The sequence below is a fragment of the Montipora capricornis genome, chromosome 11, assembly GCF_036669925.1.
Source record: "Montipora capricornis isolate CH-2021 chromosome 11, ASM3666992v2, whole genome shotgun sequence".
In the NCBI taxonomy this organism is placed as follows: Eukaryota; Metazoa; Cnidaria; class Anthozoa; order Scleractinia; family Acroporidae; genus Montipora; species Montipora capricornis.
The window spans coordinates 35,782,179-35,801,213 of NC_090893.1; the positions used below are offsets into that span (position 1 = coordinate 35,782,179).

The following is a 19,035-nucleotide window of genomic DNA, read 5'->3' on the forward strand; positions in this document are numbered from 1 at the left end:
TCGTGAACTCGACTCCGGCCGGACCAACACTCAAGGTCTTAAAATAACTGAGGAGAATGTGCTACCTTTGCAATTACATCTGCAAATGGTAAGACTTTCAAGTCTTCTCGGATAAGGACTGTAAACCGGGGGTACCGTCTCATAACCCTTATTGGAAATTAAATAGTATGGGACGTTAAAGAACCCACTCACTATTCTCGGTTTTCACATGACGTCACGACCGCCATGTTGGTGCCCCTACCAAATCCTCCGGGAATTTAACTCTATTATTATGCAAATGCTTCCTTTTGTTTTCGTCGAAAAACATGGCTGTTGATCACGTGAGTGAAAACCAGCAATTCGTGTTGTGGTCTGACCTTATCTGGACGGGGGCATCTTTCACTTCCTAAAATAAATTGTAAACTGTGTAATAAGCAGTCTGGCTGAAGTCCCCCGTAAAACATTGCAAATTAGTCCTGAAAAGCCCCGAGGGGAGAGACTAATAGCCTCACTTCGTATCTATAACCCTCACTTCAAAATATATACATTTACTTCAGGACCAATTTAAATTTTCCAGCGTGCAACAAGAGTCGGTCCCGAAAATGATGAGCAAAGAAATCAGACAGAAGAAGGACTCAGTATGACTCAAATGTTGTGCATCAGCTTGTTTTCTTATCATGAATCAAAACGCTATATATTTATATAACTGAGTCAGTATTTTCCCTGAGTGTAAATAACATGACGGTTAACAAAACCGATATTATATAATATATGTATATATAATATTTAAAGTTCAAATAGGATGATGCATGATGCGATTGTATATTTAATATAATTCTTTTTTCTTTGGGTAATAAGTTAACACGCTTCCCAAGCCTTTGTCGACATGCAAAATTTTATTTACGAATTTGTGTCATCTGTTGGCAGCTCTTCCACGCAGATCATTCCTCTTTATATTGCACGAAGGCGGAAACGGACAGGAACTTTTACATCCTAGCTTAGGCCTTTCCGCTTGTTCTTATATATGACGTGTAACACCGCACGCCCTTTTGGGTGGTCTTACATAACGTTCCTCGCAAGACAACACAGCAATAGACAAAGAAGAGTAAGAGCAAATTTAACTTGTCTTTTGTCGATTTTTACAGCTGCTGATGACTGCAGGACAGGCAATTCATTTTTGATTGTATATTCTTCTTTGTGTGCGCTTGAGTTATCACTGAAAAAAAAGACAACCTGCATCGTAAGTTGCCCAAAAAACTCGATCGATAGTTGAGAAAAAAACCTTCATAAAATTATAATTATATTGCAGTGATATACCTTTCGCATTAGAGTAGAGAACCAAGAAAATCAACCTGACATCTCCGAGTTTGGGAAGCTAGCCCAAGACACATACCCACCCCCGACTCACCAATCCTACTACCCAACCCTTCCCCTATAAAAGGAAAATAAATAAAACCGCTCCTGGACTAAGCCGAGGATGTTGAAAGGTGTCTAGACCATGGTAACAATAAATAATACAGCGCTATGTCATTGGTGGCGTCTACGCAGGGAATCGAGTAAGGCTGCGGCGAATCTTCGGTTCTACGAGGTGCGTTCGGTAGCATTCATGCATCTTCGTAACAAAAACTGAGTGGCCGCTGATATACTAACCTCTTTTCTGTCGGTGTATTAGTCATCTTAAGAACCAACTTAACGCGACTGAAATCCGGTTCCTTTTTTCTTTTGTCCCAGCATCTTCTCCGTTGCCTCCGACGACATTTTCTGCATCTGTGTTTATTTCTCCTTGTCTTTGGACAAGCAACGATGTCTGGTACTGTTTTAACGCTAAGTAAATACAACAATAAAAGTAAACTACATTTTTCTGTAACCCATTGGGTTCGGCAGTATTTCTGCCCAATTAGTGCCCGGACAGATACAAGTGTTAACAATTGTCTGTACTTGATCAATCTGAATATTCCTTATTTAATATCGCAAATCTCTCTCAAGTTAAACATCAGTAACAAAAGTGCCAGCTAACAAATCTTTTCTCTCTGTAGTCAAACGTGCTATTATCCTTGCGTATAAGTGAACTAGTAAATTGTTGTCGGTCAAAGTCGCTCTCTGTTTTCATCTAGGTTAAATAAAATCTTTGTAACATGGACAAAACCAGTTTCAAAAGAGAAAAAACGGCCGATAAATTCTCTTTTATGCGTTCTTTCATGCCATTAGCCTTAGTGCGCGGCCAGTCTAATTGTGAATAAGAGAAAAAAAGGGAAAAAATATTTATTGCATCGTGATTGCAATGTTTGGTACAGTACAGATGCTTACCGTGGTAATTGGTCATTGGGTCGTATGTGATCCACTGCAAATCCTTCGCGCCTCATAATATCTATTATACTGTGATTTCCAATAAAATGTCCTGCGTAATGATCAATACAATCCTTAGGATATGGATTTACTGTCGTGTTGTGGTTGTCAAGTGTCGACTCAACGCCACTTAAAGTTGACATGGTCATCTACAACCCTGGCCAAAACATTTGGGACACTGAACAGCGTTGGGTTACAAAACTGTCGTGCAAGGTATGGTCTTCAACGTTGTTTAGGAGGAGTGCGGGAGAAACGGCGCAAGGCTGTATTTGTGGGTGGGAATTAGAAGAAACTTGGATCCGAAGTAACACACCAGAAAAAGGGGTGTGTTCAGGATGTTGGTAAAAACCAACATCTGATTTGATTTAATTGTGTTGGATTGGATTTTCCTCCGACTCCAATTGGTATAACATTTTTGTGGGGCTATATAAGTTTGAGATATTGATAAACGGATGATGATGATGTTATTGTTGTTGTCAATTTCGCTGTTAATCATAAAAATTACAATTTCCTCGATTGTGATTGGTTTAAAAAAAACTCCTATTTTCCACTTATTCACTTGCCAAGTTGTTATCGGAAAGTTCAATAAGCCAATCACATTTAAAGTTGCAGTTTAAATCAGCCAATCACATTCAAAGTTGCAGTTGAAATCAACCAATCACAACCTTGGTTTCAATCACCATAGAAACAGTGTACATACTCCTAAATTGGGGCTTTCTCTCTTTCTTTCTTTCTTTCTTTCTTTCTTCCTTTCATTCAGAGAGACATTAAACAATTTACGCCTCCTTTGGTAGTCTTTTAATGCAAATTTTCCCTTTCTTTCATAACTTGGCTCTTCTTCTTTTCTCGGAAATTGTAATTTTTATGATTAATCGGTAAGAGTACTGCGTTTCGTCCAATTCGGTCTGTAATCATATTCGTGACAAACAAATCGGACTCCTGCATTATCACTCGTATGATTACAGACCGAATTGGACTCCATTCAGTGCTATTACCATTAATACGAAATGTATTTGTATTACTTTTAGCAGCCTCTATCTTTCATAGTGGTTCTCAAAGTCAACCCATCCCGAGTAGAGTTATTAGTAGAATGCCTCTGGCGGAGGTTTCGAGGTTAAAAGCCCAATCAAAACAAGCCTGTGACAGAGCTATTGATTTACGTCATAAAACCCGCCAACAAACACGCATCGCGCTGGAATTTCTTTTTCGCGTTTCGCCGTGGAAATATGACACTGTTAATATACTCGGGAAAGGGTTGGCTCAAGGAATAAGTTTAGTTGGAGGCTTTATTTGATGCATTCGATGGGCTCCTGTTCCTGACATTAAAAAGTTTCCTAGTGCATGAAGCAGCAGCCGGTGGGTGAACTAGCCATATAGAAACGCCTGCGTTCTTTCTCTAGTGTGCGTCGAATCACGTACAAGCAACCAGTAGAGGCGAAATAGTTCACCGAGAAAAATTCCACCTTCTTGAATGTTAGTGCTATTTTTCTGCAGAAAAATCGTTTCCGTCATCAGCGTGCAAGTTATGTCGAACGCTGGCGCCCACTGAATTGCGTACCTTGATAAACTGAATGTTCTTGTCATGTAAAAATTGGCTTTCCACACTTAAGACAGTGAGATATTCAACTTCCCACCCTTTCAATCAAAAAGTTGTCGGTCTTAGTTCAAACTAGTCTACATTTACAGATGCTTTTACGTGTTGAAAAAGGTTACGTACTTACCTGCTCCAAACGCAAAGAAGAAATCTCGCTCAGGGTGTTTGTTCAATAGTTCAATGACTCTTTTTGCCATTCGCTCGTTTCGTTTGACGATGAGCTCTGTTCTAAAATACGCATCTATCTCATGAGTCCTTTGTATTTCGAGCTCTAATGAAGATGAGTTTGAGTTCATAGTTGATAAACGCGCTGTTTGAGTGGAGAAGCTAAGCACAGTATTGAGATCTCCACAGTTGTAATGATCAATCAGATCATCTGTTGTGTACGCCAATGTCGCTTTACCATCCCGCAACTTTTCTTGGAAGTTTAAGGTTTGGTTTAAAGCAAATATCACCTGCAATAAAACATAACAGCCGTCGTATTTTTCCATATAGAGGATGACAAAAAAGATGCATTTTCAATCAAAGCGGAGCAATAGAATAGCAATTGCCTGCTCCAAGCGTTAAGATTATAGGGACCGCGGGCCAAAAATTGTCGCCAAAATGAAACGTGTATGTTTTTTCTTCTTTGCAGGAAACAGTTTTCATTCAAGTCATGCGTGATTTATTGAAATAGTTTCCCTTCGCTGGAACCTGGAGCAGGCTTGGAAAACCAAGTGGTCATTTTTGTTTTACGTCTTGGGAAAGGCCAGTCTCGGGACCGTCAAATCTCAAAGTGATTGTTATCTTTTTCAATCTTTTTGCACGTTACAGTTATTTTTGAAGAAATGAAACCTTGCAACGAAAATTGCTTGCAAGTTCGGTTTTCAAGAATGTGAAATGTGTGCTAGGAATGGCTATCAATAGTGCAGCTGCCCTTTAAAATCTATAATTCAAGGCCAGACATTCGAAGCACTACTTGTAAACCTTCTCTCAGTCTTCTCTCTGAAAATTGCCCATATTGTTATCTCTACTTCCTGCATCCTTTCCGTACAAATGCTAGCTAACCTCTAATACACCCGGCCATTTATTTGCATGTCGTGTGCTTCCTGATACGAAGTCGTTCCAAGTTTCTTCAAATTTGTATCTTCGAGCAATCGGCAAGTGGACCACGAAAACGCTCAGTTTAATGTTGAGGAGACGACAGAAGGGTTGTTCAGCTTTGAACACTCACACGAGCATCAAGAAGTCTCAATCGGCAGTGTTGAAAAAGAGACTAAAGCAAACAAGAAGAAAGCGTCGAAGAGGGATATCATAGTCGTGGATGACAAAGTAAAGTCGTTGTTTTGTTTGTCAGTGCGTGAAATGGAAGGCATGTGGGTGTGTGCGAGGGGAATATTACTGTAATATTCACCTAGGGGATTATGAACTTTAATAATCCCTTAGGGGGTTATTAAACTCCCCTGTTACAATCAAAGCCGCCCCCAGCTTTTCAGACAGTTGTTAATTAGCGGGGTTTATTCCATATAATCAGCCTCAAAGAACAAAGGAAAACGAGCCATGTGAAAAATAACTACCGATATCGGTCTCTCCAGAGAACGTGTTCGAGAAAAACTCTCCTGCTCCTCCTCCGCCTCAGGGGCATAATGACGTCATCAGAAGTAACTGGCATTTTCGGGATACAAACCACAGGAATTAACGGGCCATAGGGGATATTAAATGGGATACGGGATACTAAGACCTCCCCCCTCCCTCCCCCTAATGGGGCTTCATTGCATAAGCTACTTTTGCTTTCACTTGTGGTGGGTCGCTAAGTGAAAACCAAGCTTTTTCGCCGAGAACTTCTGAAATAAAGTGAGCTGATCGACTTCCTCGATCTCCGTGTCTGACACAAACTTGTGCTTGCGCTTTGTGCTTGCGTCGCTCGCTAGAGAAAACCAGGCTATATAAACCAAAAAAAGAGGACATACTCGCTTGCGACTATATCGTGTCTACCTCAAAACAATAGAGAGATGTACCTTCGCGTTTAATTGACAGGGCAAACGATAAACAGCAAAAGCTGGCCATGGCTACCTCTTGCCATTGTGAATTGTCTCTGTTTTGAGAAGTTGCTTTACTGTAACTAACAGCAGGCAAAAGGAGGGCTTAAATCAAAAAAACCTCTTTGACTTTTTGGTAAAATGCAAGTTGTAGCCTGTGACTGTCGTATGCAATTTCACGTCAACGCAATGCTAGATAAGTCCATTCAATGGCAGTGTTTCGCTTCGGCCTCCCGCTAACCCTACAACTCGGTGAATACAAAACATTGTGCGGCGGGCGGAGAGAACACTATGATTCCTTACGAGCATGAGTTGATCCTTTTCGGCAATCACTTGGACGTGACTGTTAAGCGGCCCAAGTTCTCCATTCTATGCGAGCGCGGACTTCCGTGATGCCTCCTCAGGTCATATTCTTATGGGGCAAAAAATCTCCTGAGCCCCCACAAGGGCCTTTAACTTTTGGTGCTATTTTCGACATAGATTCGGTACACTCAATTAATAATATGGCTCTCTTTTAAGCAGGCAAGAGCTGCTTAAAGGTTCTTTTTTTAGTTCTGCCCGACGAAAGGATCACGTCTTAGTGACTGTCCGGAACTTTCTATCCCTCCCTCTAGCAATAAAGTAACCATATGTTTCCTTTAAGCCAACTCTGTTTTCAATAGTTGTTCAAATTGTTCAACTCGCGGAACTGAATTTTTATGACTAGATTAGCTTTTAATACTTCCAGTGCAATCAAAACATGTTTTTGTTCTTAACGTTTACTTACGTATGTTATTACACAAAAACTTGGCTTGCACAAAAAAACTAATACCAATCAAATTTGTGTCAATGACGATCTTCTGCTTTCTTCAGTGATAGATGTTAATTGATTGAGGGTATTGAAAGTGTATATATAACTGAAATCAGACCTTAAAGATGGCTAATGATAGATGCCTGCTATATGTGTCCGTGTTTTGAAGCATTCCCATTCAAAACGTATGTTATATTAAGTCTCTTATAAAAGTGTTTTTAATCTTGGTGTACCCAACCGATGAGAACTAAGCCGTCTCTATTGTGTATTACGCGACAGTTTTCAATGACATTTCCTTATGAGATCATTCAACTACTTTCTCGGAGTTTATTCAACATTCAAGCACTTGGCATTTTCCGAGTCCGTGCTGTGAAGAATTCAGTTTATCCGTAATTAGGCGTCTTACTACAACGGGATACTTCCGTTGACGCTGTAACTCTGAACAAAACACAACATCCGTTGTGGTTTGTGTGGAGGGCGAAGGGTGTACTGTGAAGAGCTAATAATCAAGTTACTGAAGCGAACTGAACTCCAGCAAGGAAATAAAAACCTCGACTACAATATATGTTCATTACTTTTTAAATCAGAAAACCGCACTTATTCAGCTTTTTGGAGCTCAAAACGTGACATCAAGAGGTTATTTTGCAAACAGAATCAAACAGGAAATGTAAAAACTATCTTCATCCATTCCATCCGGAAGTCTAGTGTGAAGTTTTTAACGTCATCACACAAAATGAACGGCAACAACCAAGACGCACAAGAAAAAAAACGTACAGGAATTTCAGCAAGTGCTTAATATTATTAATTCCCATTAACTGCTTTTCGTCATTTCTCTTCGAGAAGAAAAAGAGATCTCAAACACAACTGACTCTCGCCAGGAGCGCTTGCTTAAAACATCTGGGAAGTTAATTAACGAGTGCACTTAAAACTATCTTTTAAACAAGAGAATAAAAACCTCTTATTTACGGAATTTCGCCCCTTGCTGTTTTAGTTCAGCTGGGATTTCCTTTCTTTTGTCTGCGGTTGCCAGAGATTCAGATGAACAAGAGCTCAACAGAGTCCAACGATTGAAGTGTTTACTTGCTTTGTTGAAAGTCCACCTGATCAGGTCATCACCTGATGATGACCACCATTAATTAAAACCTTACGTTATAGACGAATATGTATCGGCTTTGATTTTTCTCGCAAACCATTGAGACTTCCAATAAATGTTACAACTTCAACCTTTCTTAGTTGCTTGCTTTTTCCGAACTGTGATTATAAGCACACATTTACATTATCTTAATGCATGAATATGTGATATAAATAGGTGACGTGAGGAAGAGTTCTGATCCATCAAATCCTCTTGGCATTTTCACGCACTTCGGCTTCTTTTGCGAGTTTTTCGCCGATACAATTCAATCGTTTTGCAAGATATAGCTTTGAATTACGATATTCTGGTCAAAAGGAAGGCAAAAATCTGAGTCGTCAAGACTGTCACATTAATTCCATTAATGAGCAAAATTCTATTTAGGATGAAGATGACAAACTTCTGTGCATTTTTAGAAATTACCTAAAGCGCTCTAATCTTTTTCTGGGTTTTTCCTGTAGTGGGGCATAAAAATCAGCCAAAAACCGTTCTTTCGGGGCACACACATTGGAAAGGAAATGATTAGACAATTCCGGCTCTTTGTGCACTCTTTCGTTTTAAAAATATATATATGACGTAAGTAAAATCCGTAGTCACTAAAATCTGGAACGACCTAAAACCATCTACAACCACCTCAAAAATATCAACAACCAGCTCAAAAATATCTACATCAACTCACAAAGAATCGAATACCATCTCAAACAAGTCATAGAGGTCTAAAATAAGCGAGACGACAATACGTGTTTACCATTTAGCCGAAAATTCCGGATCATGAGAATGATCGTGGCATAAAGTAAGCGATTTTCCTAATTTGTTGAAAAACCAACTGGATGAGAATGGCGCTTTATCCTGCATTCCATTCTGTAAACAGTGCTAAAATCGTGATAAAGGGCCTGGAAACGGAACGATCCTCAATAATTTCCCGAATTCCGGGAAATAAATAATTGCATGCTTTATGAATGCACGCTCCGATAGCGTTCGTCTTTAAGGAAGATCCCAAAGGTACGTACAGGTCGCACAATATTTTGATTAATCATTCTTATATATTCATATTCAGATAAATTGATTTCGTCTAACTTTTACGTAATCTTCTTTTTGAAAAATTGATTAAAAAGCGGTTTTTAAATATGATGTGCATACAAGTGCTTATTTCATAAATAGTGTGAAGAGTAGATAGACAGACAAAACATACATATTCTGGTACTGACTTTTGTGAATCCCATAATCCGGGATTTTGGCTAAATGGTAAACACATATTGTCGTCTGGCTTACCTTATTTTAGACATCTATGGCTTGTTTGAGATGGTATTCGATTCTTTGTGAGTTGTTGTAGATATTTTTGAGGTGGTTGTAAGGGGATGTAGATGGTTGTAGAATTTTTTTGAGGTGGTTTTAGGTGGTTTTAGGTCGTTCCATGTTTTAGTAACTACGGAGTAAAATCGGGCTTACAGGTCTGTTTCACTCGTAAAAAGAGAACTAACAGAGTACCGGAGGAGAAAAAGCTGACGGAATTACGGAAGTTACAAAAATGGTTTATTCACTTCCCTTTAATACAGGTTAAACGGGTTTCAAAAACCCGAATGTACCCGAATGTATCCATTTCTTTCTTCATTATCCAGAAATAAAGTACAGCAATCATCAGAACTGCTCGACGCTGTATCAGGTCCTTCTGTAAATACAACCTATTCGGAAGTTTGTAATATAAGGGAATTCGACCCGATTCACATCGAATTCAAATCAATCAGTTCCTCAGTTGCAGCTTTTCATAACCAATCTATCCAAATCTTGCAGTGGGCTCGTAAATACAGAAATTGGTCAGCAGAGTTCATAACAATACTGAACACAAGTTAATGCGGATGAATTCAGAGGAAATTCATAAGTGTCTATGTAAGCACGTACTGCAGTTCAGTATCTCTTGTATTATTCCCAAGAAAACCGTGGCACAGTCCTTTGCGATGGGCAGAATCAAAATACAAATAAATACGTGGGCGTCCAAGGGATCACAACAACGTCAAAATCTTGGAAATTAGGCGTTTTGTGATGCACTTAACGCGTGCACTTACGGAAACTATCATTTGATGATAGCTTTTTGCCGGAAAAAGTTAAGGAAATCATAGTCATCGATTATGCCGATTTTACTTCACAAAATCACGTCTCAATTTTTGTGGTATCTCGTTGAAAAAATCATGGTTTATCTTTCAAGTCCAGTTGTATAGATCCGAAATCGATAAATATGTTATCATGGTTTAGGGGGAAAGTTATCTTTTCCAACGCCCCGAGATTGGCTGCGCGAACTAGCGCATATTACAATATTGAGATATGCCTGAAAATTCCTAACTTGACTTTCACCAGTTAAAAACTCTACCAAACATTTAATCCTAGTGATTTGGGCTCATTTTAGCATATATTCCAAAATTAAAATTATCATCATGATTTTTTTCACTACCCATGCCTCTTTCCTTGGTGCAAAAAGGGTGGTTGATTTTTAAAAAATATGTTGTAATGAGGTATCTGCATCCGGCCTTACGTTGACCTCGCTATTTGTAAAATTTAACTAACTTCAAAGAAAAATACGATGGTTTTTCGTCAAGTGGATTGTGAAAAAACGCTCCAAATTAACCATATATGTTGAGCATGTTAGAAGAGAATCGAGGCAGCAAGACTTCGCGCGCTGTTTATAACTGACGAATGTGTAGGAGTCAGGTGCAGACTATTTGCATACGTGCCAATGAAACGTTGAAAGAATTGTTGTACAAAAACAAAGCCAGTCCATCAATGACAGATGTCAAGATATTAAGAGTTGCGGTTGTGTTAAAATAATATACGAAGAATCTCCTGCACACTCTGCGGACAACAGTTGTATAAAGCCGGTAAAACCTTCACGCACGATTTACGCCTTTAATTTGGGACATCAAAAAACACCGCCCTTTATCAGGGAACTTAAGGCTAATGGAAAAAACAACATACTTAGTAAATACAAAACGTGAGTGTACTGTGTGAATCGATGGTAAGTACTTTGATGTCACTGCTCTACAAAGTAAGCCTAAAGTACTTTGCACCGCTCTCTGGTGAATAAAGACACTGTTTGTCCAGGAGCCCATTTCTCGAAAGTACCGATAACTTTTCGGGCCCGAAAAGCCATTTGTGAAACTGCCAACCACTTGTTTTGGAAATCTGATCTTTTAACGTGTTTTCAAGGTAACAAAAAGAAAAATGACTTTGAAGTTTGACGACTTAAAATCCTCTCCGTTCTTAAGATTCAAAGGGAATTGTGACACCCGAAAAAAATGTTTGCATACTTAAGTGTTTGCAAATCAATTTAACACATCTTTTACAATTTAAGAAAAAGCGCTAAAATCAGGGTAGCCATCGGTTTGACCGGTCTCATATTGCGGTAAGATTGGACGTAACATCTACCTCTAATTCCCACAGATTTATATTCGCTTCGTACAGCTCGAGAAACGACACGTTCTTGATTTAATTAACACTATTGTCTACGAAATAGTTTGTTGACATAAGGACTGATGTGCCGCCCATTGATTTCATCCTTGGCAGCCCGAAACTTCAATCGTTCATAATTTTCAGTACTTTTAACTCCTAGAAATAAAGACCTTGGAAACATGGTCCCAGTGAAATCGTTGGACATACAAGGCGTGATATTAATGAAAATTTAATGACATACAAAGTGTTTGTTGTTTCCATATCAAACCTGATAAAAGCTCCACATAAGAATTGTAATGGATACTGCAGTCGGAGATTAACAGAGGCTCACCGAAAGGAAAGCCGACACTTGCAACTTCTGTAACGGATGACGTCGAGACGTCAAGAATATTTCGAGCAATCTCATTGCTTGATGAGTGATATCACTGGTAGTTTTTTTTTATTGTCGCTTATTTTTCAGCCCATAGGTTTAGGTTATAACTAATAGGGCTATAAATTAATAACCTTGATAAGTAAAGTAAAAATTCTTTCGTTGATTTGAGCACATAAAAGTGCCCTTGGATCGTAGTCGCAAGCAATCTACGAGCGTTGTGGCGATTTGAGAGAGTTTAAAATTAGCTCGAGAGCATTTTATTGGAAAGCGATCGGTTTACACAATCGATAAAACATCATCTGGAGGGTAAACGTTCTTTTCTCCTGCTATCAAAACACTGACAGTAAAGCACAGGAATTCACGTTAAAGCCGCAATGAAAAGATCTATTAACAAAATATGACTAACGATATACGACCACACTCTGTGACAGCGACTAACTGTGTAAACAGTAGTACAATATAAACACAAATTTTGCGCCTCCAGAAATTATTTAACAGCTTTACTTCGACTTGCTAAGAAACGAGACAAATTTGCTAATGAAGCTACGCTGAAAACAGATCCTGGTTTCGGAGTTATTATCGCCTGGTCGTTAATGAAATTATTTTCCTACTCGTCTCACGCAAATCAAATATTAAGAAACTGCGTGAAAAAGGCTTTCGGCTAAAATCACGCTCCACTAGCGCGGTCAAAAAGTATTTACAGCCAAGAGCTCCATTTTTCTCGAGGTCCGCGTCCTAGCCAACAAAACATTACAAGTTCAACTGTATTGTCGCGTGCAAATATAACTTAAATGTTTAATGTTGTCAGTTTCAATTAATCCATTTTTGGCAGCAGTAAGCTGGATTTCGCTTGAAAAACATTTGACTTTGAGAAGATTTGAAGGATTATGTAATTTTCACTATACAAAATCTTACCTGAGAGTCATTTAGGGAATTAAGCGGCCGACATTGTTCAACAACTTCTTCTACAGCTCCGGTAACTTGCTGGTTTCTGGATGCTTCTAACGCGAGGTATTGATCAAGGACGGGAATACCTCGACTTTTGATGTCGCTTTCTGTCAAAGAATTAACAAGGAGCATGACCCATATTGGCCTTTTCTGTTTCCAGTCTTTGGTCAAAAGCTGAAATATCTTATTCGCGTACGGCCCCATGCCTTGTCGAAAATTGTCGTCACTGTCCTTCAACCATACAGGCATTTTTCTCTTGATATAACGCAAATGTCGAAGGACACGTCGATATAATGAGCGAGGTATCACATCCTTAAGAAGTCCACCGTTAGGAAGCATTTGACATTTCCAAAGGGCAGTTATGGTGGATTTCTGAGTCAAATCTAGCTCAAAGTATACGTATTGACTCGTCCTAAACGCTGTCTTGCTATTTGTGGGGATGTAGTCCCAAACTCGTGTGTATGGCACATGGATCGTGCCAAAGAAGTAAGCCGGCGGATTCCTTCTAACCAGCCACAGAAATGAGTTCAAGTTCTCTTGATGCTGAAAATAGAAATATAAATGGAGTATGCACAAGAGAATTATTTCGAAAGCACAATATTCCTGAGTTTAGATATATATACATATATAGGAGCAACATACATGGACTGAACTAACGCACACAAAAAATAGATCTTGAAAATCTGTTACCGCATAATCGGAGCAGCGCTTTGAAGTAACTGAACGGTCCGGGAAAACATTCTGTCCTTTCAGTGTTGACTCCGAGAGCTGTAGGTACAAAGCACATTAGGATTTAGTGGTCAGATAACTATGGTCTAACGTGATCACTACACAATAGTCTTCTTACAATAAGCAACAAAACCCATAAGAGGTTCGAGTGAGTCGACGCCATGCCTTCATCCTAACCAGTGATATCAGTAACTCTACAATTCTTTCAGGCTTGCTCACTTTATTACAGCCGTGTTGGGTCATCTGGCCTTCATAGCTTACTAACAGACAATCTTTAAATCTTGTCAGCTTTAACTCTTCGCTTTGCGGTCTCCTCTCGGGTTAGTGGCTTAGCTCATGATTGGTTTATTTCGGATGGTAATTGGCGCACTGTTAATCTTGTGGGGCGGTCCATCACGTAATACAAAAGCCATGTCATTAGGCATGACAGCACGCAGGCAAACTGACAGTTAGCTGTTTAATTGAGGTGCTAACCTACAAGGCGAGATTGACAAAACGAGTCCTAATAAGCTATCTCACGCTTGAGTGGCGTAGATGCGTACAAACTATGCAATTCGACAAACCGCAGCTTTTGGTAATAAGGAGGAGAGCAATATTAGTTTAGTTACAACAAAACCAGTCTGGAGTTCACATTTGCTTCAAGTATTGGGAGGCTGGTGGACAAGCTAAAAGTGTTTGTAATATTTTCGGTCTAAAAGGACATTTAATGAACTTTGCCATGATAGGAGCCATTAACCTCTCGCAACACGCTCACTGCGGACAGGCAAATGCAGAATCTAACTGGTTTAAGACAACAGAAACTAAAAAAAAATATCTCATATCTTCATTTAAGTGCATTGGAACCATTACACAGAATCTCATGTGTCACAAATGAGAAACTCATTTTAGGATGGAAGGTGTAGTATGAAAGCAGCAAGCAGCAAAGGACTTTTAATAGGCACCCTGTTGTTTTGTCTGAATGGCTCTCATGTAGTAAACAGCGCGCGTTCATTGTTCGCTGGTCCATTCCATTATCTCCGCAATGTGAAGCTATAACCTGAACATAGTTACTCCAGCTGAGCTAAAACCCCGCTTAGTCAATTAACGAAGACTCGTGCTGTTTTGCCGCGCGTCTTCACTAAATGATTGTTTGTTTTTTCTTCTTCAAGTTACAATACGTCCAAAAATTCCTAAATAGTAGAATTCCACTTGGCCAGAATATAAAATATAAATAATCAAAGGCATAGCGTCTAATATCCCACCCTTGACGGGACAATACTGACCTCAGCGATCTACCACTGCGGATTAAGGAGACATAATTCTTGAGTGGACCTACATGATGTTAACCCATTCAACCCTGAAGAGGCCCCGTGGACTGAAGTAAAATCGTCTGGCGTTAGACAGATTAAAATTTGTAAGTCTCACCCTAAAAACTGAAGGGTTATTGAAGAATTTTTTTCAGTTAAAAAAAATGGCATTACAGTTTCTTTAAAACGGCCAAAAACTTATGAGTTCTGAGAACACTCAGTGAATAATGAGGAAACAGTTTTAAACGCATCTTGTTTTGTTCTATGGTTCCAAGGGTTTCAACGGACAATCCCAAGAAACAAATCGAATTAGGCACAGCGTTCAGCTTACCGGGCTGCTTCTTTTGAAGGCTCGTCCACATGCCTCTGAATCAGACGTGGGTGTAGTATGGTCCCGGAAAATATGAGATGATGGCAGCAGGACGCGAGAACTGTCTAATAGCTTTCAGTGGAATATTATGATCATTATAGTTTCGGATATAATCTACCGGTCTTGCGGTTGTAATCGTATCACACGATCCGCGGTTTGTCCTTGAAGACGAAGGAAAAAATGTACAGGTCAGAAAAAAGGTTAATTAATAAAGGAAGACGTTCTAAATACCATTGCAAAACAATTCGTTCGCAAACAATAATTATTGCGAATTTATTTTAGAGACAACAGGCAGATTAAAGAGTGCTTAATGTCTAAAAGTTTAGCGGCAGCTATAAGGCAGTGGAGAGCTTTGGTGTACTATTGTGACAAGCGCATTCTTTAGCGAAATTGAATTATGACTGAGGATGAAAGTTCCACCATAGATATAATCGAATTTAAATACATAACTGGTTTTCTTGTTCTGCCGTTCGTCAATAATGATAGAACTATTTCAAATACGTGAAAAAGTTGGCTCGAGGAGCTGCGGTACAAGCAGTTCCAACTATTTCATCATTGCATAAAAAAGAAAAAAAGCAAACATTGAATTACAGCCTCACCAGAAATTGTGAAAACAAGCGATGTCCGGCGAGACAGTCACCGTAGAATATACAGTAGGATGATATTTTCATAGCCCTTATATATATTTATAACAACCACAAAATAGGGTATATCAAAAAGGCCTTCACCTGAAATCATTTCATGATATGCCGCAGAATGATAGGATCACTGCTTGCTCAAGCAATTTTTAAGAGTGAACAGAAATCCCTCGAATAGAATAACCAATTTTAACTAGCATTATTAGCAAGTACATTTATAAACAAAAGCCGTGTTGTTTCTTAATTTTGTACACATTCCAAAATAACAGCACTTTGTCAGTTGAAATTGGGCAGGGTTTTTTTCCCGTTTTGACCAGTTTAAAGGCTTTGCGGATTAGGGGAATCATTCAAACATTTTTTCACTTGATCAATTATTTATTGCATATCCGATGCCGCGGCCTCCATGTTCAAAAATATCTTGCAATCCGCTTGTGGATACTTAATGCTGAGCAAACCTTTCGATTTAAACTGCAATTTTATTTTATTAAAGTTCGAATAAACACTATGAATCACGCGATCGGCCATTTTTAAAAGCAATTTGGTGTTCTTTGAATTTTTCGAAAACAAGGACGAGAGGGGTATCCCGGTGGTAAAAGCCATGAACCTGCCTGATCCAGGTTTTAAAAGCCCGCACCAACTGCACTTAAGCAATAGAATCAGGTGGTCCAGTCAGGTTGAACTTCAAAATGAAAGCAACTGACTGCCTTATTCCAGCCCGTGGTGACGTATTTTGTTTCTTGCGAGGGCAAAATGTAGTATTTCAGTTTAATTTGTTTATTTTGTTGATCAGGATTCCTGATTCCCTGCGAATCTTGAGACAATCGTGAAAGAATGAAATTAGTACTATCCCACGCAGATTAACCACGTACGGTGGAGGATTATTAATCAGAACGTGCATCTCCAGCGGAAACTTCTTTTCAAAAGGTATGCTGGGAATAGTAAGTCATCATGCCTCAGGGTCTCTTAGTTCATACTAAACCGCGTTCCACCCATTCGCTTGATGCTAAAAACCGACTGAAGCACACTAATCAAGACTGATTCGAAACGATTAGTATAAATGAAGCGCTTTTTCATTCTAGCTGACAAAGCTTTCTGGCCGAGCTCAGTAATGGAATGCTGCAACAACAACACAGAATTTCGAATTTGAGTTATGATCTTATTTTTCATATCAAGGATTTTCAAGCCGTTTTAATTGACACTGATGAATCACCATGACACTCGCTTGCGAGTTAGGACAGATATTCCACCCTTGGGTCACATTTAAAACGAATAAAATGTGGTAAGGTATGGATGAAGGTCACGCCTCGCCAGTTATCATGTTTAACCTTGAAGAAAACCGCATGCTGTTGCTGTTGCTGTTTCCTTTGATTTCCTATGAATGGCAGGAGTGGTATTTCACATGAGTAAAATTCTCCATTTCTTTACTTTTTTTACTTCGAAAAAGAAAAGATAAAGGTGGTTAAATATTGAAGCAACACTCATAGGGAAGCTTTTATGAATGTAATCCTAAGCTAATGAGAAGCTAAGATTAACACTTTCAGGAAATAAAAACCTTTTTGCCCTCGAAAAAAAAACGGAGAAAAACCTTTGAACGTTCACTTGGTTATTAGCCTGCGAGCAGGCTACTTGATTATCAGCTTGATTTTCAAGGTCAACGTGCATGGATGCAAATGTCAGAGAGAGAAATTAAAGAGAGAGAGAGGGATGAGTCCTTAGGCCTCTTATCTGTGTAAAAAGCAGATTAGATCCTGTCTATCTTAAAATAGCATAGCCTACATCAGATCAAAACTTCGAGGGTAACAGGAGACAAGGATCAGTTTACCAAATTTCTTTTTTTAGATTGAGTTGTTATTTGGTCGGGCAATTTGAAGTTTAAGTTCATCGAAATTAACACTTTTCCTTACCTTTTCCATCTCTTCTTTAGTTTACAGATAAGATTAATGCAGGCAATCACATGAAACAATAACTTATTTTTACCTGTATCTTTATGTTTCCATTTGTAAAACTGGTTCTGACGAACGACCATGACTAGTAACTACAGTACATACTACTCAAGAAAAAATACCCTGCAAATTTGCCCAAAATTGGAACCATGCCGATCAACGGAGCTTCTCAGTCCGGTCCGGCCCCAGCCGATCTGCGTACGCGAGCGCAATATTCAGTTCACGATTCTTCTTAACGATTCGAAGCTAAACGTACATTTTAGAGGTCAGTTGATAAGTCGATCGCCAACCACACGTTCCACAATAAAATCAAAGACTCATTCATTAAAACTCATACGAAGCTCAATAAATATAATTGCCTTTCGAGTTTGTCACTTCTTCTGCCTCATCTAAAGGCATATGTAATTATTCACTTCAAATGCTACGATTTAGGATTATTTTACAAGTGTACTTTTAGTTGGGGAAACGTAACGCGACCTCCGGCGAAACGGTGGATGTAAAGTGCACGCTGTGATTCACTGCGGACGATTACATTGTCTAGCGGCGTTAACACCATTTCTGGCAACGGCTGTGACCTCTAGTCATGGTACTTCGGGTGTGGGAAAGATTTCGAGGACTACTAATCCAATATACCTACAACTATTTGGCCAAAACTTGTACTGCACCGCATTCCGCGATGAACTTGCATGTATATCCTTTGCATGTCCACAGTTGTCTCAAGAAACATCGGCTTAGAAGAAAAGCCAAACCCTTTGCCGTCAGGTTAATCCCGACCTTCGTTTGTTCAGAGGCTAATTTGATTGAAATCCAGCTTTGTTTTATCGGAAGTAATTTAAATCCGCTTTGATTGTGTAGGTGGTCAACCAGAAAGCTATTGATACCGGAAACGTAAATGAGTAAGTGTGTCTGCAAGTGAAAAAGCCAGAGACTTAATATAATCCATGGGATTCTCAGTATCATAAATCCCATGATAAATTATTTTTCGAACAAAAGTAAGCAGTGGTTAGAAACAGGCTCAAAGGTCTACCACTGCCTTCAAAAAACGATCCCTGACAGACTCGTTGCGAACCGTCTTCCAGAGCATAATATTCAACACCAAAGTAAAGTCACTTCTTGGTACCTTTTATAAGAAATAAACAGCACCTTACCTCCGTCCTCAGTCCTTAATTAAGATTTCATCCATAGGCTCAAAAGCTGAAACACTTTGCACAATAAAATAAACGGCACCACAGCAAAGTCATCACTCATCGATTCAGAGATCGCCCATTGTGGAAAAAACATCGCCTTTTTCAATAGCTTTCGGTGTGACTTTCAGTTGTCACAAAATTTGAGCTACGAAAGGTAGCTAAAATTTGAAAACACCACAGAAAAGTGCTTTGTTGTTGAGTTTATTTACACGTCAACATCATCATGAAGTTGAGACATTTTAAATTTCCCCCCCCCCAAAAGTC

The 19,035-nt window shown here is 39.2% G+C and overlaps 1 protein-coding gene across 2 annotated transcripts; it reads right to left on the reverse strand.

The window, feature by feature from the left end:
• Positions 1-624: 624 nt before the first annotated feature.
• LOC138022750 (metalloprotease TIKI homolog) lies at positions 625-13,688 on the reverse strand. Of its 2 annotated transcripts, none has more exons than XM_068869686.1 (7): positions 13,567-13,688; positions 13,309-13,386; positions 12,586-13,161; positions 4,047-4,374; positions 2,287-2,377; positions 1,630-1,803; positions 625-1,195 (listed from the first exon to the last, which is right to left on the reverse strand). In XM_068869686.1, the coding sequence occupies exons 1-7, from the start codon at positions 13,588-13,590 to the stop codon at positions 1,039-1,041; spliced, it is 1,428 nt and encodes a 475-aa protein (XP_068725787.1). In that variant the 5' UTR covers positions 13,591-13,688; the 3' UTR covers positions 625-1,038. The 2 variants fall into 2 exon arrangements, with proteins under 2 accessions (XP_068725787.1, XP_068725786.1); XM_068869685.1 differs by having other exon boundaries at positions 13,466-13,688.
• Between the last annotated feature and the right edge of the window lie 5,347 nt (positions 13,689-19,035).

Coding starts and splice junctions, on each gene's coding strand:
- LOC138022750 (XM_068869685.1), bottom strand. CDS start 13,510: ATGGCGTCGACTCACTCGAACCTCTTATGGGTTTTGTTGCTTATT. Junction 2,378..4,046: donor CTTCTTTGCGTTTGGAGCAG/GTAAGTACGTAA, acceptor ATCATTACGCAG/GACATTTTATTGGAAATCAC. Junction 1,804..2,286: donor CCCAATGACCAATTACCACG/GTAAGCATCTGT, acceptor GTATTTACTTAG/CGTTAAAACAGTACCAGACA.